This window comes from Carassius auratus, unplaced genomic scaffold (genome assembly GCF_003368295.1).
Source record: "Carassius auratus strain Wakin unplaced genomic scaffold, ASM336829v1 scaf_tig00005420, whole genome shotgun sequence".
Classification (NCBI taxonomy): Eukaryota; Metazoa; Chordata; class Actinopteri; order Cypriniformes; family Cyprinidae; genus Carassius; species Carassius auratus.
The window spans coordinates 6,575-28,343 of record NW_020523657.1 but is presented as its reverse complement, the minus strand read 5'-3'; the positions used below and the strand labels follow the sequence as shown (position 1 = coordinate 28,343).

Genomic DNA, 21,769 nt, shown 5'->3' with positions numbered 1-21,769 from the left:
TCTCGGGGAACTCCTTCAAGACTGTTGGAAGACCATTTCAGGTGACTACCTCTTGAAGCTCATCAAGAGAATGCCAAGAGTGTGCAAAGCAGTAATCAAAGCAAAAGAAGAACCTACAATATGACATATTTTCAGTTGTTTCACACCTTTTTGATATGTATATAATTCCATATATAATTCCACATGTGTTAATTCATAGTCTTGATGCCTTCAGTGTGAATCTACAATTTTCATAGTCAATTTTTCAAGAAAACTCTTGAATGAGAAGGTGTGTCCAAACTTTTGGTCTGTACTGTAAATATGAAAAAACACACTACTTACAGTTACACACTAAGTTACAGTATAGCTGTGGTGCTCATAGGGTAAAATTATTTTTAAAATGTCCTTTCTCTTTATCTCTGTAACTGTTTAAAAATATGTGTCAAACAGGCCAAAAACACTAAGTAAACAGAGAGTAACATCTAAAATAACATATTCAACTTTTATATTACATCCCACAAAAGCGTGAATGTGACAAAAGCTCTACTATAAATGTTTCCAAAGCCCACTTTTATTTTGCAAAACAATGTTTGGAAAAGTTCCTGGAAAAAATGCTGTAGTCATTATGATTACACACATCCTCCAAAATTGTGCCAAAATGTGCCAGTTATTGATATGTCATGTTTTCACCATCAAATGGTTAATTTTGAGGTAGTAAGAACTTTTAAGTCGTTTCTACACAACTACCTTTACAGTGAACTCTATTGTCAACATGCCAGTCTCTCCCAATGAAAGCAGCAGATGCTCAGGTCAAAGAGGTTTCTTCATTTCTGTCTTCATGCTGTATTGTCATAGTCTTCCCTGTTGTAGGCTACTACTTGTACTTGCTGCCAACTCATCTCTCAAACCACATGGCCGGTGTGTTAGCACATTAACCTTTGCCAAGAGTCACACAACCTCACATCACCGACAGACTTCTGTTAAAGGAACAGTTCACCCAAATTCAACATTATGTTGTAATGACCCATAACCCATGTGACTTTCTTCCTTCAGTGGAACACAGAATAAGATGTTAGGCAGAATCAGAACCTACGCTGGGCTCCGTAATAGATGTTGTAATATAGATACCTATACAGTACAAAAATGCATATTCATTTGGAGATTAGCTAAAGATTAACAGTGTTATTAAATTGTTAGTATTTTAAATATGAAAGATTTGATAAATAGTATGTATTTAAGAAATGAGCACGGATAATATATAAAACATCAATTAATTAAATAAATTAAAATGTCACTCAATAAACTTTAAAGGACATGTAACCGATAATAAAGTGCATTTTAAGGTTCTTTTGTGTTCAATTTTTGGTTTCACAGACCAAATTCAGATTCACATTTTGGGAATTGATTTTAATACCTCAATCCAATACATCCCATACATATTTTAATCTGACTTAGGTAATTTTCTGAAAATACAGTAATGATTTTGCACCCAAGTGGTGGTTTAAGTTCAATACGTGCATCTGTCCAGACCATGAATAACCCGTCTTGACCTTGTCTGCATCTGAGTGTGTTTTCCTGTGATATTAGACAGGCCGTGACCTGACCTCTGTCCTGTCTGTCTGCATGCCTTTTCACAATGGACACAGAGATTTCAGCCATTCCTTTGACAGTACGTAATTACTCCGTCGTTGTGTGGCACGATGAGAGCTTTAGAGCTCAAATCAGTTTCTGAGTTTCAACACCGCTATTTTTGGTCTGTTAGACCCTTTGAAATGAACAGGAATGCTAATAGCTAGTTTCTTTCAGGTATACACACACTTGACTATATCTGCAGGCGGACACAGTCTACGCACAGTCCAACACTAGCCAATTAACTCCTGACCCCACAATTAACATTCAACGTCTCCATATGACACCGAATGGAGCTCTGACCACCTCTGATAACAGCCTTCAGATAACACTCTTTACAGACAGACAGTGCCCTAAGAGATGCCACTGAACAAATTGCTTTGTGGGAAGTGTAGGCAATCAATATGAGGTGCCTAACAAGGAGACACTGCTACAGCTCCAGGCTGGAGCCATGAAACAGGGACAAGTTGAGGTGACTCTGGGGATGTCGATTAGAAAGAGCAGTGCTACCATGAGGAAAGTGGTTATGGGCTGATTAACAGGACTAGAGAGAAAAGGGCTAGATTATTTAATTGATACAAGAGAGTTTAAATCATCAGTGAATTATATGTCCTCAATGAATGTTAAATATTGCCTTGATGTTACAAACTGCAGACAGTTAGGCATGTGAAGTTACATGTGTTGTACAACTTGGACATATATTTTTGTGCCTTGGCAAACTTAAAACATTCGGTTTACTGTGATTGATTCAATTCATCAACACTGCATTTTACCAAATAAATGTACTGTAGCTTAGGTGTGCTTAAGAGTCGTCTTTAAACATTAAAGGGATAGTTCACCCAGAAATGAAAATTCTGTCATCATTTACTCACCCACATGTCGATTCCAAACCTGTATCAGTTGCTTTCTTATTTGGAACATAAAATAATATTTTTTGAAGAATGCTAGTAATCAAACAGTTGGTGGTTGCCATTGATTTTCACAGTAGAAAAAACAACAACAACAACAACAGATTTTTCATTTTATCTCTTTAATGTTTTTTTTTTAAAGGCGACTCTTAAGCACACCTAAGCTACAGTACATTTATTTGGTAAAATGCTGTAAAATAGTTATATAGTGAAATGATCAGAAATCAGCCTAATATGCTGATTTGCTATTCAAAAACACTTTTTATTATTATTTTAAAATATAAAACAATATAAAACAATATTTTATGTATGTAAAGTTTAAATGAAAAAAAAAGTGTAAAAAAAAAACATTTTACATTATTTGAAAGTTATAATAATTATTATTATCAAATCGTTAATGTTGGGGCCAGTGTGAAATGCATCACTTGTTGTGGCTGTTTAGGAGAAAATCTTGGAAGATTAACAGGGAAAATGCATGATTTATGGTTTTAAGGGTCATTGTGTCAAGTCTGGTTAGGACACACGAAACAGACTTTTCAAGAAAAAATGCTCTAAAAGATGCTGATCCAGGTTCTCCTGCTTGCCAAAATCACACTCATCCACCAGATCCTGTTTGAAAGGACCAAAATAAATAAATAAATAAATACAAATCAGAAAACTAAACAGATGAAAACAGGCGAGTGGAGAGAAAGGAGAAAGAAGTGCCCACCTTTCCTGTCTTGAGAAGGACAGATAGCAGCAGATGGGGTGAAGAATGGCCACTACTTATGAGTCAGCCGAGCAGAACTTTCAAAGTTTGTGCATCCGTGGGGGTGTATGTGTGTGTGTGTCAGGAGTATTTATCCCCCGCTCACTCTCCTTATGCCTTCTTGTGTCCTCTAACGTCATTCCCCATGCAGCGAGCCACTGAATCACACCAGTGATCTGACATTTTGACCGGAGTGTGGCATGTCCTGAGGTCCACTCATAAACATGGCTCTCAAGAGAACACAGAGCTGTGGGTGTATTGGGTTTGACTCACTGAGAAGTGGACAGAAGGTAAAACGCTACTTTCCCACAATGCACCAATACAGAGCACATACAGTACGCCATAGTGTGTTGGTTTTTATATTGAGGGTGTGTATTGTTTTTTAAACAAGCCTAAGCTGGTTTTCTGATATTAATGAAGTTAGTCTTTAAGTGGACAAGCTGGTGTTTAGCTGGTTTTACTGGGTGGCAGACCAGATGGTTTCTTGATTTATTTATATTTTGTTAATTTATTTATTTTTTCTCCCCAAGACTGTTGAGGGAAGTGCATAAAACAGGCCAAAACCTAGAAACAAGTTAGCACTTTAGCACTTGTGATTCCATTGTCTTGAAGCCAATGGAATTCTGATTGGATTTTTTGGATGTCTATGCTTCACACAAGTTTAATATATTTTCATGTTTTATTCTATAACATAAAATACTTAATGACATAAAAAAAAACACTTTACTTTTACTTGTCTTGCTAAATGGGACTACAGAGGTTGACATGGCCATTAAACGTCATCACACCGAACAGGTAAACTCATCTAATCGCTAGTCCACTATTACAGTCTCAGGTCCAGTTTACACTAGTGTGTTTTCATTTTAAAATGGTGTTTTAAAATGAAAAAATCCATGTCTACACTTCCGTTTTCATTGCGTTGGAGAAACGTTCCCCCATCTACACTACACAACCGAAAACACATGCCACATGACCATTCATGCAGGTACAACAATGAGCATGATGTTACTGTTTACACAGTAGTCAAGGATATGCAGAGTGAATGTTGTTTAGATCGTTTTCAAAAGTCGCAATTTTGGTCCATTTACACTAAAACGCAACCCAGAGGTTTTCAAACTAAACCAGATTTTGCAGTGTTTTCGAATGTCTCGAAATTACATTGCTAAAAATTAATTTGTGGAGGTACCAGTAAAAATTTTGTCAGAGCAAGTAAAATGTCAACTAGACCGGCACCAAACCACTACTAACTCACGCTGGTCTTGTTGGCTCTGAATTGGCAAAAACACATGGTTTCCCAGAAGAGTGAGAAAGAAAATAATGTATCTGCTGCCAACTGTGTCCAACATGTGCAGAAACCAGAGAGAAAGTGAGAGATTTCAACAGTGCTACATGACACTATACCCATGCTGCTCTTCTCTTACCCCACTCTGAAGTTCAATCAGCAAACAGCATTACTCAAATTCCAGTTCAGCGCTGTACGAATAACTGCCAGCCATCCTCATATGCACTCACCGTATCTATCTGACTGGCAGAAGATAAATGAATCTGCAATTCACTCCTCTCTTCCACCTTCACATTTAATTACACTTACAGCCAACTGCTGCTGCAGTCTCTCTCACACACACACACACACACACACACTGGGCCGATATCTTTAGCCTTCTACATCAACTGTCCCTCAGAACCCAGAAGGAGAAAGACAAACGGGAGAACGAGAGCGAGAAAGAGTCAGAAGCAGAAAAGAGGGGAGAAGAGATAAACATGAGCAGATTTATTCTTCACATCTTAGCATCATTTTAATTACAAGGCAATTAGTTTCACAAATAGAGTGGAGCAGAACCCATACCGTGAGGCGGAAAGATTCCTCATATTCTGCACAGACTTCCTCCAAATCTCCTTGACACCACGCATATGATGTGTAACACAAATAAATGTAATTTAGTAACACATGGAAACACATTTTACTACTAGCATTAGCATGGATCACAAATGCATATACACTATTCAAATGTTTGGAATCAGTCGTTTAAAGAAAGAAAGAAAGAAAGAAAGAAAGAAAGAAAGAAAGAAAGAAAGAAAGAAAGAAAGAAAGAAAAGAAAGAAAGAAAATCAATACTTTTATTCAGCAAGGGTGCATAAAATTGATCAAAATGCACATACATACACACACACACACAAGTTGGTATTCTTTAGGGTCTTTATGAAATATCTGTAACATATATATATATTTTTTTAAATCCTCAATATACAGTAGACAAAGCTGTTTTTGACAAGGTAAAAGAGGTGTTGATTTACCTTTTTTTTAACATTGTATAAAACAGCTTTTTTTTTCACAGCGACCAGTCTCTTTAAATGCTAATGCATAAATTATATTGCATGCAAGTATCAGAATGACTAGACGAGGTAAGGCTGCTGTCCCCGTGGAATACATGACCACTAATCTCAGAAATCGCTGAAGCAAATTTTCAAATAGGTGTTGTTTTATAAATAAACCACATATTTGAGTCTTAAACTACATTCTCACCTGAAAACTATATTTAATGACATAATAACAGTAGTATTTCACAAATTATGCAGGTTTTCTCCTCCATCACTGGTTGTTACGAAATGCATTCTGCCTCAAGTTTCCTCTTTATGCATCCTCTATAAAAGGGATGGGAAATCTGTTCAAGTTTACTATACTTCAGAACATTAATTCATGGATTCGTGTTACATCACGGCCTGCAGCGTCTTTACACACAGAAGAAACTTACTAGAGACTTGCTAGAGTGAAGTGTGACATAATATATCAGCGGCTGTGGGCAGGACTTGATCAGTATGTTGTCATATTGCTCAGAAAGTCAAAATGACTTGATAATTGAGACTGTTTAGGCTTTGGAGGGATGTAGTGAATAGATGAATAGGTGAAAAGTGAATAGATCATTGTAGGGTGGATCTGTCCAACCACTGCTAGACACATTTATATATAAAAACTATGTAAAAGTGAATTTTGCATCCATAGTCCCCTTTAAGCAGCACAACTGTTTTCAACATTGATGATAATAATAAATGTTTCTTGAGCAGCGAATCAGTATATTGGAATGATTTCTGAGGAAGCATGTGACACTGAAGACTGGAGTAATGATGCTGAAAATTCAGCTTTGCCATCATAGGAATAAATGACATTTTAAAACACATTCAAATAAAACAGTTATTTTAATTTGTAATAATATTTCACAGTATTACTGTTTTTACTTTTTTTTTTTTTTTTTTTTTGACAAATAAATGCAGCCTTGGTGAGCATTAAAATGTTTTCTTTCAAAAACACTTAAAAAATGTTACCTTAATCCAAACTTTTGAATGGTACTGTAATTATACGGTAGTTCCATACTTCCATATAACTAGCTAATTAAATGAGCATGCTTATTGTTTTAAAGTATGCCATGAGTTTGGAATGGTCTACATGTCTATCTGACCGCACTGTGCAGAGTAGAAGGTGCTACACACACAGTACATTGTTTGAGGATATTTCATCATTTTACACATCATTTTGTGACATTTAGGACATGTTGTATCCATCCGACCCGCTCTATACAGACCTTAGTCAGGTTTGCACCTTATTTAATTTGTGACAGGAATGAAAACTAGGCTGTGAAGGATAGAAGTACAGTGCGTTCAATTAAATATGCCATCTCACCTGAGTTAGATCTACGTCACTAAGGCAGAATTAGTGAACACCAAATAGTGTGAAGCCACAGCCTGCTCGTCCTATTTCAAATGCATTTTTAATAGGAGATTGCATAGCAGACTAGCAGCCACAGCGGATCTAATCAAGGCACCAATTACTGCGCACATGTTCTCTTAGCAGGGTAAACACAATTACTGCTATCTGATTAGACTGCCACCAAATAAATGCATCACACACACACACACACACAGCTGCATTAAACATGTCCACAGGGGCATACATACACACACAAGCACATAGATGTGAACATATCAGCCAGACAGGTTTGTAATGACAGCGAAGTTTATTAAAACATATCAGAGAACAGGGCCAATGAGAGAATACAGAGCAGAAATCAGAATCATTTCATCATGAACAGCAGCGGTTTTGTTTAATCTGTCAGAGAGCTGAATAGGTTAGAAAATGACAGCAGTCAGAGACACTGAATAATGTCTGATCTGAAAGATGTACAATCAGAGGTGGCAACAGGCAACTCGATGTGTCTTTTCAACGCTGATTTCTAAATGCCTTTCATACCTGTCAGAGAATGACTGCCAAAAAAACAACTAAAACTATCTTTGACTATCATTAATCAAAATTCATTCTCAATTACGTTGACCTCGGAATCTCACAGTTAAAGGTACACAATGCAATATATTAGTTAATTAAAACAGAAATTAACAGGGGTTATTCTGAGAAATGTCACTGAAATAAGGTACACTAACATTAAATTAAAACTGAAATAATTTGATTAATACAAATGTACTACAAATGTATCTCATGTAGAGGTGCCACCTTTTTGAGATCACATGACTAACCCTGTCATGTAATTGACTACATTGAATTTTTTAAAACAAAAACTAATAAATGAAAAAAAAAAGACAAAATAACATAAAATAAATAAAACCTAAACTAAAATTAAAGAAAAAAGAGAGAATATAAAAATAATGTTTTGCTGCCAAAGTAAGCTGAGCTCCTGACTGAATGCGTGTTCTTATCGGCCAGTCAATGTATCCATGGCAACATGAAGTTACCAAGTCAGAATCAGAATAAATAAACAATTGTAGCTGCAGGTTGAAGGATACAATTATGAAGAAAGCCAAAAGGTTTTTCTTTTTTTTTTTTTCTGTTTATATGACACATTCACCTCCTGTTCTCTGTGAGGTGGCGGGTGGTTATGAATGGATATTGCTATTAGATATTCTTTATGTTCTGTGTTCAGATGTATGTAGCAGCAGTATGTCAAGCTCTTTCGGAGGAATATACAGTATATGCAATTTTGATCTAACTTGCACACACTCGTTCTTCAACTCTGTGTCCTCCCTTGGCCTTTCCATCTTGCCTTATAAAAGAATCAACACACCAGTGTATAAAAGCAGTATGAGCTGAATTTTAAAAGGGTTGGAATAACAGTTTCTCTGGGGTGAAGCTACTGTCTGTACCACGAATCAGAAATTATATGCCTGTAACAAACTGTTGAAAAACCTAATTGCATTTGCCTTCTACTGTCTACATAAGCAGCTGCCTGTTGAGGCATGACATTATCATGCCGCTAAGCTTGATGCTTAAAAAGTATTATTACAGAAATATTGTAAGATAACACATTTGATTAAGATTTTAAATTTAAACTGAAATAGTTTAAACAAGAAAATGCCTAAGAACATCAGCTCAATTAAAAATGCATCTACATTTTAGCAAAACTCCAAAAATATACCTATAAAGTACATACAACTTGATGAAGTTACCACTAGTGGAGGTAAAGAAACAACAACAACATTTATTCCTTTTTAAGGTTGATTTACACTTATGCATCAGACCTACGCCGTAGCCTCCACACTGTAGGCTATGCATTAGTTTTAATTTATACTTCTGCCCCATTGTTCGCGTTGACCAAATATATATCAAATTATTAAATCATTATTTAAAGGGGTCATATGATGCGATTTCAATTTTTCCTTTCACTTTGGAGTGATACAAGTTTTTTTGGTGCATGAAGAAGATCTGTAAAGTTTCAAAGACTAAAGTCTAAAATCCAAAGAGTTATTCTTAATAAAAGTTAGGCCGTGGATCACTCTAGGACTCCGCTGATTCAAGGCCGCGGTGTGTGATGCTGTTTCATTTAGAAAGCAAAACTACTTTGTTTGGCCTTCCAAAAGAGGACAAGACTAGAAATCATATTTATATCATGTTTATGATGGGGTTAAATGTTTATGTCTGGTCACTGATGCGTTTCAGAAGGCAGGGGGCATAGAGGAAAAACAATAATGTACAGAAAAATAACACATTTTTTGAAACTCAAATTGCATATGGTTTATTACACCAAATACACAAAATAATGTTCTTTTTATAGCAGCATCATATGGCCCCTTTAAAACTACAAAAAAAGAGAAAAACGACGGAAAAGGAAAATATGGCATACTGTATACTGTTGTAGTATAATTAATTTGATAAGACTTCTTTGCTTTGCTTTATTTTATATAAGAAGGTGTAATGTTAAAATATATTAAAGTGCACATAAACACTCACAAAACTCAAGTACAGATGGCGATAGGGATTCTAGTAGACCAATCACAGTGCTTGTGGTCCACGTAGAATTGATGCAAGTTAATATGGTACTGCTACTTCAGCAAATGCGTCACTTTAGCTTAGGTTAACACTATCATTTAGGTTTAGGTTGTAAGTTATTTTCAAAACATGGCAGAAGATTGACTTTTCGTGCCACTCATTGGACATTTCACTTCTGATATGCCATGATACATACAACAGCCAGTAGGATTGGACGATGGATGATGACATTGGCGGGGACGAGACGGGGGGGGGGGGGTAATGTATAGAGATTAATTATATATAGATCAGTCAATAGAACTTATTATAATCAGTGATGCTCTCTACATGAATGCGGCGCAGCATGACACCCCAAATTCCTGCCAGTAAACTGCTTCCCTGATATATTTATGATATACTGACACAAATTTCAAATGATTTTCAACGGTCTCTATGTCGCGTCCAGTGCAGAAGTCTTTAGCTGATGCGGCGCCACATGACAACTTTTGTGTCTGGTTTAGACACTGTGTAAGGAGAGAGGACTGAGGATGATGGCGAATGATTTGCAGATCCTCAGTACTACTGACAAACACATATTCTTGTAAAATATGTGGTAAGTACTTCCGCTCCATGGGGGGGGGGGGGGGTGCAGGGGGTATCACGATGCCATCGTCTATCAGCCCAACCCTAACAGCCAACATATAACGCTGATAGATTCACCACATCGGTTCCAAATTTAAGATTCACTTTTGCAAAATATAACATAATATAATTTTGCAGAAATGTCACTCCAGGTGTGTTTTTCCAATGAGTCTGGGTTGAATTATAAACTGCCATTTATTTATTTAAATAAATAAATCAATTCTGAGCTTGTTGCACATGCATCGCTGCCTCAGAATTTGGACAAATGTTTTTAGAAGAAACCTTCTTTTTGGAAGGGTGTTATGTTGGGAGCATGTGTGATGCTTAAACATGCTTTCTAGGTAGTGAGCATACTATCTTCTTGTTTTCTGGCTCTCTTTCTAAGTGTGATTATGTGTCATGAACAAATGCCCAGAGGACATCTCGCCTCTAGTCATGGACAGCTCCAGGGTTTATCGTGTGTGTGTGTGTGTTTGCATGTGAGAGCCTGAGTGACCTAGATTTTGAAGGTATTCAAGACTGTTCCAGGACAACTTCAGCCAGATTAGTGTTATAGAACTCATCCAAACCAACTTAACACAAGCCATGTTTTCATCTAGTAATCGCTGCTCTACAAACAACCACAATGTCTACTTCAACATTCATTCGGTATCTTACAAACCCCACACACTAAAAGCAGCTCACTGGTCAATTGATAAAGATCCTATCAGTAAAACCCATCCACAGCTGCTTCTCTGTGAGGATGAACCATGAGGTACAGTAAATCACAAAGGGATTCTGTTCTCTTCAAATTAAGTAGACTGATGAATTAACCAGACGTAAAGCGTAAAGCTTTAGCTGTTTCTCAGCCCAGAATCAAGTTCATCTGAAACACAGTGTCACTGTGAAATGCAGCCTGCTCAGAGACAGGACTTTCATGGCTTTCCTTCTGATGAATGGAGCTATCTGAAATACTGACCACAAGATACCCTTAGTGAAAGTCATGGCAGATTGAAGTTTACAGAAAATTCTACCATGTATATTCAAAGCCCATCCAAAGGCAACTATAAGCAATTGCATTACATTTCTCTTCCAGATAAACAGACCAAAAATATTGATGAGTCACACTGAACCACATCGATTTTTTGTCCAATCACGTGCCCTGTAAAGCCCTTTTTTTCCAATCACAAGCCCTTCTTCTTGCTGTTTCAACAGGAAATGCATCAACAGGAAAGTAAACTGCTCATCATTGGGGTCTGTAGTCTGAGAGATGGCAAATTGAGCATGTAATAATGAGTATAAAATGCTTTTTGCTTTGCACAATCAATAATAAATACATATATATATATATATATATATATATATATATATATATATACAACAAATATTTAAAGTAAATCCTAAACACATAACTGCAGTCTAATGCAACAATTGCTCATATTAAAATACACACAAACACAGTCTTTCTGCCGCGCGCTGTTTGCTTACCCATCTCAGCAGGCTGTGTTGTAATATGCTGTGATTATCCCTGATCGTCAGATGGAAAAATCGCACATAAATTTTCATTTAATTACAGCGGTGAAAGAGAGGCAGCGAGAGAGAGAGAGAAACCTGAGGGCGAAAGCAAATGGGGCGTGAGGATCCCCACAAGAAAATGCACGCTGTCTCGTTCCCTGCCTCTGAGGGAAATATTGTCACTTAAAATTCAAGCATGTTTCTGTGTCATCATATCAGTTATGCAACCATAGTGTCAAAGGTCTTCATTTAAATGTGGCGAATGGTTACACATTAGTGCACAAAGGTTGTACAAAGGCAGGAGGAGAGAATCAGGTAATCACTCTTAGCAAATGTAGCGCCGTTGTCGTATTTTAGGCATTCTGGAAATTTCTGCTGTACTTTTAAATTCTAATCACATCATTCCATGTATATTGACTCCAGAGGGGTCGTTCAAGACAATCAAGGCAATCAAAACAAATGTCAAGGCTGTGAAATAAAACATTAAAAAACATAAATGCAGTGGCATTTTGATTAGAGAGACATAAAACAGGGCAAAAAGTGACCTAGGCAGCGGCCGTTTATAGAGGGAAAACATATCAGAGGCTTTAAGGGGGAAAAGGCTTTCTGAAGGATAATTAAAGAACATTAAATACAGTGAGTTAGCAAGAAATCCATCCTTCATAAGCGATTAAAAGAAATATATATATAATTGTAGCTGGGTTTCATATCAATTGTATACAAATGTTTCACTTTTTTAAGCACAAACATACTAAAAAATGACTGAAAAGAATGTGAAATATCCCATGGTATCTTGTATTCCATGTTATTCCAGTTAAATGACCTTCTTGCTTTGAGTACTGTAGCAATTATACATATTACATGCTGCCAGAGGACACAGCAGAATAACTGCAATAATGCACATAATTGTACTTACACAACAGGGTAAAAAGGGGCCTTAGCAGGGGCCATGTAGTGGTGGAAAATTTTGATATAAATCAGATGCTTAAAAAAAAAAGAAGAAAGAAAGAAAAGCTCTTTTTTTGTACAATAAAATAAACATACAAACAAACAGACAAGCACATAAATAAATGATCTATAGCTAGGTTTCAAACAAATGCAGAGCCGGATTATCCATAAGGGCACTTGGCCCAGTGCCCAGGGGCACCAACCATTCACAACAACTATGGGGGCACCACATGACACAAACATTAAAAATATTTTTCTAAATTGGTTTGTAAATTGTTTTATTATTAACTAGAAATTCTGGAAAGACCATACATAACTCGTTTATGAACACTAACTTAACAACAATAATAATAATAATAAATTATAAATAAATAAAGATTTCATGACCACTAACAGTCCCCCCCTTCCGTCTCCAATCTGTCAGAGTTCAGTTGGTCCACAACAAGTACGCGCAAATGTGTCATTTTTTTTTTACGGCTACAGAAAATGAATCAAAATGGACAGACGTCAACTGGGTGGTTTTGCAAAAAGAAAGTTAAAGACAGACAAGGACGCAAGACGTTTAGCTAAAATTCAAAATGTTCCAGGGATCGAAAGTTGTTTTTTTTAAAAACGAGTGAAGAATGAGCTCAGGACGACAATGACACAGAAGTGATTGACTGTACTCTCCCTGTTTACCATTGAAGTTAAAGTTAGATGTAGTGCCACACTGTCTTAATACAGCCCTGAACAAATGTTTAATTTGATAATATACTGTACAGTAGCAACTATACATATTGTTACTAAATGCCACCAGGAGATGCAGCAGAATAACTACAATAACTCTAATGTGAGCTAAAAGCTATTTGCCCTTGGAGGTGATGGCAGGCTATTGCATTGCCATCACCTGGTGGTTGTTTTCTATCCAAAATACTGTAGCATTAATATTACTATTATTAACTGTAAAAAAAATAATAATAATAATAAAAAAAAAACCTGTCATCTCCTTGTTCATCCATAGCCCACACTGAGTGTAAACACCTGAGCAAATAATCAAAACACATCGTCTCCTATCAACCTTTTCCAATCATGTTTCGCTAAGTTCAAATTCATGTGAATTCATGAGACTAGTTGGATGAAATCCCAGCATGATCCCAGTTAATTACACCCACTTTTTGTGCCCCTGTCACTCTGTGTGAGGCCTACGGAGGGCCGCTATGGTAATTCACAAATTAAAACTGAAAACGTCCTAAATTCGTGAAGGACTTAAAACTTCACCTGGGTCACAGACGGCTTGATATATTATTTCGTTAGTGTTTCATCAGCCGGGTGTCTTTCTCTTTGCCCTAAGGCTAAGGGATGTCGGTCTCTGAAGCATATCACAGAGTATCTGTATGAATTACTAATATAAGATCTTTATTTGGGTCTAGATCTTCATCTGTGTCACCGTGACAAAAGGCCCAAAATCTCTCCTCATCGTGTTAATCACCACACACCATATGCTCCCTCCTGGGACCTGTCAGAACTTCACGTCTCTCCTCAGCCTTTCTGCTTTACAAATATAATATTTCCAAGCATATCTGATTATTTTAAAGTTGGGAAAAGGAAGGATAAATCTTAAAATGACAATCAACTTTTTAAAAAGGGAAACCATCACTTTTGACTTTCAAAAATGAAACATACCCCAACCTCAAATCACTAATCAGACGTTTTTTTTTTTTTTTTTTTGTTTTTTTGATGGATGCTAAACATGATGGATGCTGAAATGGTGGATAATGACATTGGTGACAAAGTTTAAACTAAAGGAGGGATTGGAATCTAACCAAAAAAGCAGAATATCAGAGACTGTGGGTGAGATCATTCAGGCCAGAAAAGCAACCAACCCACACACCATAGCAACCTTTAAAGCAATTTTTTTCCACTTTGGTTCATAAAATACGCTTCTTTCTTTCTTTTTCTTTCTTTCTTTCTTTCTTGCTTTCTTTCTTTCTTTCTTTCTTTCTTTTTTTAATAAAATAAAATATGAACCAAAACATAAATACAAATGCAGCAGTTGGCATTTCAAATATAAGCAACATGCAATTATCCTTAATTTATTTATCAGAATCTGAACTTGGTCAATACTAATTATATTACATCATAATCAATACTTATATATGGGCACTGGAATAAAAATACATCCATCACTCATCACTTTCAAAATGAATTCAGCGGATCATCTGTTTAATGCTATGAATTAATTACAGCCATAAAATAACATTTCATTATGAACAAGAACATGAACAACAATATAACATTAGAACACAGAAATTCCAAAATCACATTTCGCTTATTTTCAGCTTCAAAAAAGTGCATTCATTTTTGCCATGTTAAATTCATTTAGTTGACTATGTGCTGTATTAACAAAAACATAAATGGCATTAATAAAGATCCTGACAATGGCAAGCTAAGCAATATCATGCTCATAATCGATTGCGATTCATTTAATGAACGCAATATAGTGCAGCTTGTCAGTGGTCTATGGCTCTGTGTATTAAATGTCACTCCATCTAAAAGCACGTGATGGAGATTTACTGTACTATTAATCACAGAACCAGCTTTACTGATGATATGCAGATGACAATCACATGTGATTTATCGTGCAGCCTGTGACGAGTGGGGCGGGGCCGAGAGCCGTAAGAACAGGGCTGCGTTCAGCCCCGACAAAACGTTGCACAACGTTTTTTTAAACAGAAACGGTGATGCCAGACAAGTTATGACAGAAAAGGATGAGACAAGACCAGGCCTGGATTTTATTTTGTGCTTTGGTTTTGTTTTTGTTTGTGCGCAGCAGTCATCCGCGAGGGGCTGTTTTGCTGTTTTGTTTTTATTAAGTTTGATTTGAATGTTAAAAAAATAATAAAGTAAAGTAAAGTAAAGTAAAATAAAATAAAATAAAATCCAGGCCTGGTCCTCTCTCGTCCTTCACTGTTGTAACTCCTCCTTTTTAACCTTCTGGAGCTCCTTCCTGAGACTCGAGACCGGTGAGAGGCAAGGCTCTCGGCCCCACCCCACTCATCACACAGCCCTTGTTTGTTGATCACAAAGTACAAAGTAGATGAGTAAAACTAAGATGCGGAGTGTATTCAAAGCGCCACCAATATTGTCTAGACTCTGGAGTGTGTGGAATGGTGCGCTTTGATTGGTTGAGCGGATATATCGCATTCTGCAGAAAATGGAGACTGGCATTTGTCATGGTTTGGGAAAAAGGTAGAAATTACCTAATAACTCGACGAATATCGCAATTTGTGTCAATTAAAACTTGACATTTCAATATGGACCAAAAAAAATACCAATTTTGTTGGAAAATTTTTGTTGCGTTTTAGAGCCAAACTCTTCATATATATAGTTTATTCAGAAATGATTCATTAAATTGTTTTAAAGCGCCCTTAAATTATATTAAATTAAACTTCAAAGAATATTTCTATTTCAAATAAAACAATTTCTTTCAACTATTTTATTGGAATCTTTCATTTCCACAAAATAAATAAATAAATAAATAAATAAATAAATATATATATATATATATATATATATATATATTCATATTTTATATTTTATATTCATATATATTTTGATAATAATAATAAATGTTTCTTGAGCAGCAAATCAGCATAATAGAATGATTTCTGAAGGAAAGACTGGAGTAATGAAGCTGAAAATTCAGCTGGCAATCAAAGGAATACATTTGAAAACATTCAAATAAAAACTAGACAATTTTATAATGATATTTAACAATGTAATGTTTTTCCCGGATTTTGATTAAATAAATGTAGCCCTGGAGAGTATAATAGACTTCTTTCACAAAATAAAATAATATAAATCACAGCAAACTCCAGTAGTGTAGAAGTAAACAATGAGAATAATAATACCAATAATAAAAAATAAAGTGGTTTCTTTCATTTTCAGATTTTCTTTTCTAATATTCAAAGTCCACTGCATCTTGTTTCCTACCTCAACTCAAATTCAGGATTTAAATCAGAATTTAAAAGGCATTTTCAAATGAAGTTCTAAATGATGCACATCAATGGAGATTACAGAACAGTCACATGCATTGAGCCAATGAGCACAGAGAATGCTTTGGCACAGAGAATGCTTTGGTTTCCTTCCAGTTCTGTTCCTGTTAATTTAAAAATCCTTTCCATGTTTATTCTTATTCCATATGTTTGATGAAATGGTGTTGCCATAGCCCTCCCACTGGCAATGAGCCTCCCTCTAAAGCTGCCAGTCACTGATTTGTGGCAAAAAAGGAAGTCTAGATGGAAAGATGGAATGAAGGAAGTTAATATGGAAGAAAGACAGAGATCTGGACAGCTTAATGATCAGTATCAGAGCTTAATAATCCCCTGCACGTCAACTCTGACAGTGAGCCATATCTTCTACAAAAGACCAGTGCAAGAAAACACAGTACCATTCAGAATCAAATCAATTAAGCACTCAGTTCTGGTGATTACAGTATCTCTATCGAACAAAACCACAGCACTCAATGAAACACTCAATACACTATATATTTAATATCCCTGCTCTTATGTGTATGTCTTCCACTAAAGCGTTTGTTTGACAGGAGGTGCAGTGTGAATCTGACAACTTCTCTAAAAATACAATAGAGACAACATACCACCCCCTGTTCTCGATAACAATGTTGCATCTTATTAAGGAGGCAGGGTCCACACAGGCGAGAAATTGCAGTTTGCTTAAATACAATCATATAGCTTTGATCACGACAAGATCATGAATTAGTGTTGTCATGGTACCAAAATTTCAGTATTCGGTACCAATACCAGTGAAAATCCACGGTTCTCTGTACCAATTTATGGTCCATATGGAGATTTGATTTGATTAATTTATGCTAACTTTGACAAATTCCATGACTTTCCATATCAAAATGTAAGTTTAATTTTCATGACTGGATTTCGAGATTCCGTCCTCGTTTTCTGCTTCGCGGAAATCATTGCGCTGAACCGGGTTTGAACGGGACGTCGGTAGTACCGGTACTTAAAGAAAACTAGTACCGTCACATTAAATGTAAAATTTAGTACCGACTTGGTACCGAAGTACCGGGTTTTTTGACAACACTATCATGAATACATTAGCAGAAATCATAATGTTAGGGAAGCGGCCTCCTCTTTTCTTCCCCTTCTTTTTGTTCCACTTTATATGTATTTGTATTAACGGTATACTGTGACTTCAAGAGAAGAAAATAAACTGATGTAGCTCCATGTGCTGGGAAATTAAACTGATTATTTGACTGTATTACAGTAATCTATTGTAAATCTACAGATTAACTGTAATAGTGTGATGTCCACAGTAACACACCCATGCTAATTTTCCAGCATGTATTGCACCGTGAATAAACTAAAGCTGATCTCATGAAGAATGTGACTATTTACAGATTTTTTCAAATATTTGGATGCTGTATTTTACAGTAGTTTCCACATTAAATGTTAAATGTTCCATTCACTTGCTCATAAATGTATCTTGATGTTAAATTAGATTTATATTACATTTAAATATAAAATTTAAGTATGTAAGGTAGTCATTATTGTGTGGATTATCCACTATATTTTAAATTAAATAATCAAAAATATATACAAATATACATAATAATAAAATAAATAATACAAAAAATATATTGCATTATGTAACTTTAAAAAATATGCTATATATATCGCGTGCACACACACACATATTTTGTTTTCGCTGATTTTTTGTTGTTGTTAGTAGTCAATAGTTATTATTATTTTGGTTAGTAGTCTGTTGTGTTAAACCAGTACATGACCAAGCCTGTTTCGATTTCACATTATAATTCTGAACAGAGTATTTTATATAGTGATTTTTACTATACATTTTCCAGCTACATGAAACACACAAAAACTTCACTATTTTCACTTCCTCAGTAGCTGAGGTTAAATAAAGGGTTTATTAATTCCAATTTGCATTATTAATTAGAAAAACAAATAAGAGGGTGAGAGACTGGTAGTGAAAGGGGGTTAATGCAGCTGAGATGAGCTCATCAACACCGCATTGAACGCGTTATTTATTAGTTGCAGTGTTATAATGTGCCCTAATGATATTCATATTAATTATGTCTTGCCCCAAGAGCACTTATTCTTACGTGTGTGTGTGTGAGTGTGTGTGTGTGTGTGTGTGAGAGAGAGAGAGAGAGAGAGAGAGTTATTAGGGTGTGAGCTTGTGGATGTGTGTGTATTTTCACTCCTTCTTATTATGCTCTCCCTTATTGGACCTGTGGGATCCAGCTGCACATTAAACCCTGGTTCATTATTCCTAAATTAATTTATCGGCATGTTTAAAACCTCAGTGTGTGTGTACCAATATCATTACGCCGATGTTATGCTGAGACTTCGTCTTCAGTATCCTAATAATTATGATGGTGGGTGGTCTTTACGGTCTACAAATGATTGTTCTTCTTCATGAACAACATTTTACACTGGACAGACCCAACACAGTGTAGTAAAAAAAAAAAAAAAGTTGTACGAAAATGATTTTTGATAGTCGTAGTACTTTTTTGAGGACAAGAGCATGTCAAACAACCAGACTATGACTGTTTTTGCCTGATTTGACTGTTTGAGATGAATTTGAGGTAAAATAATGAACATTTACCCCAAAAGGAACAAAGAAAATTGGTCAACATTTATTCATCCTCATGTCATTTCAAACATGTATGGTTTTACGTTCTCCACTGTTGGCCACTGCTGCATTCTGGGTAAGGCATGTACAGTATGGAGAGAGCAGCTCATAGGAGGATCAGATCATTTCTTTGAACGAGGAGAAAGCTGTCATTAACCTGATGCTGTATGTCATAATAAACTGGTTCCCACAGGGGTGAAAGGTCATTGCCAATAGCAACAGATTAGTGGTGTTTTTTGGTCATAAACAGACGGAATCGTGATAGTTTGTCGCTCTCAAATGGTTTCTAGGGTAAAAGACAGCAGATGCAATTACATCCAATCCACAGGGAACAGAGATGCGGGTCAGGCTTGTTGTGAAGACGGTGAAGAGACAGGTGGATGTTGTTTGTTACCGTTGACCGGTTGAGAATAAGCATTTAGCGCTTAAATATTCAAGGCAATACCTTTGACAGAAGCATATTTGTGTGTAGGTGCCTCCTCAGGGGCATAAGTGCCCCTGTTTTTGTTTTTTACACTGTCGGTTAAAATAGAAAGGTTAACAATCTAGGCTTCACCGTTGCTTTGTAGATCGACTCTGACCATAAAACATGACAGTTCTTGAAAAACTGAAGACAGTTTGAAATTATGAAAAGGTTGGGAGGAATCAGATGATCCTCCTGTGTCCTGTTGACACCCGCTCTCGCTGTATGATCTCCATTTCTCAACGCTGTGGGACATCTGGTGTCACTATGCCCCTCATCTGTGCTGCTACGGTCTCATGGGCTCATAGCCTGGCACAAAACACCATTGTGTGGCCACTAAGGAACAGGTGGTGCATCACGAGAGGGCAGTGCAACAACACTCATTATAACAAGAGAGGCAACAGTCTGTCTCCTCTATGCAGTGCCATACAATGACCGACCGGACCCTTGGCACTGGTCCCATACCAAACATCTGTCTGAGTACCCCATTAGGAGTGTGAACCACAGCTAAGATGAGGGTGCCGACAGGAAAAATATGGTAAATGAGCATAAAAATACAAAAGTAGCGGGCATGTAAAGACATATACATGTGAAAAATCTATAAATATTTATTTATATTAAATGTATTTAGATTTATTTCAGTGAGTTGCAACATTTCTCATTTGTATTTAGTTTAAGTTGATGTACTTAAAGCTGCGGTTGGGAACTTTTGACGCTCTAGCGGTTAATAAACAGAACTGCTTGCGTCTTGCGGAAGAACATTGTAGCCGGAACTACTTCTCTCTGTTTATGTCTATGAAGAATCACAACGGTACTGGGTTACTCCGCTGCGGTATCCCCGAAGCAATCTAAAATAGTCCGAATATAAACACTTATTATAGGTGCACCCTAGTGATTCAGGACAAGCCAAAAACACGGTTTGGAAAATGGATTCATGGTGTACTCGCTTATTATATAAATTTTTCTACATTTTGAACACATACAAAGTTACGGACCACAGCTCTGATTGGTTGTTTCTTACCGGGAGCGGTCCGTAACTGCAAATGGCAATAGGACCACTGGGAGGAGCCAGAGGAGCTTGATTTTTTTCACTGATTATCTGTCTCATATTCTACTGTCAGGACATAATGACAGGTTTAATAAATATGTAACAAATATTTTTTTACAAAAGTTCCCTACTGCACCTTTAACTGAAACTGAAATAGATCAATTTAAGTAAAAAGACATTAATTAAAATGCCAAAAATACTAACTAAGATTATAATGAAAATGAAAACACACACACAAATAAAATTACAAATAACAAGACTTCAGCTCTAGCACTGTGGATTTATATTTGTGTGTGTAGTATCTGCACAGTATGCCTGTGATTTTAAAGCTGACCCCCGCAGACTGAACAAACCCCCCGGGTGTGAGTGTGTTTGTCTGTATGAGGGCTCGTACCTCTCTTCTTGGAGTCCTTTCTGACGCTGGGTCTGGCAGCAGGCTGGAGCTCGGCCTCTGTTGACATATTAAATCCTTATTCCTTTACCGTGCAGCTGGGGGGCTGTGACTGGCTCATCTAGAGGGGCTTTCCACTGACTGGGGAACAGTCCACCGCTGCCTCTAGCCTCGACACGGCATCTCATTCACTCCCAGCAAGGGCTGCAAGTGAACAGATAGAAGGCATTTTGAATATGTTTAGCCAAATTAAGGAGCCACAGCATTGGTAAGTCTTTTATAATTTACCACATATAACATACCATAACAATTCAATTAATATATACACAATGACTTGAATATGCCAATTCTATAAGCATTGTTTTTATTTCTATAGACTGATAGATAAAACAAACAAACAAAAAAATAACAGAAAATGACATCATAGTGAAGACCCCCGCAGAGACTCGAGACTGTGTCAAGGTCAAAATTTCAGGTTGTAAAAGTGATATTTATTATTAATAATAAAAGTAAATTGATTAATTAATTTGTGACTTTTTAGTATTGTGAAAATATTGTTCATTTTTAAATGATTTTGCTTTTTTTATCTTTGACTCACAGTAC

At 36.3% G+C, this 21,769-nt stretch overlaps 1 protein-coding gene across 1 annotated transcript in view; it reads right to left on the bottom strand.

Annotated features, from left to right (window-relative positions):
• The window catches only part of LOC113070928 (disabled homolog 1-like), a 44,624-nt gene extending 23,233 nt beyond the window's left edge, over positions 1 to 21,391 (bottom strand). Inside the window, exon 1 of the mRNA XM_026244276.1 lies at positions 21,170 to 21,391. Within this exon, the coding sequence (XP_026100061.1) occupies positions 21,170 to 21,236 (67 nt within the window). The 5' untranslated portion in view covers positions 21,237 to 21,391. The remainder of the gene's footprint in view (positions 1 to 21,169) is intronic.
• Between the last annotated feature and the right edge of the window lie 378 nt (positions 21,392 to 21,769).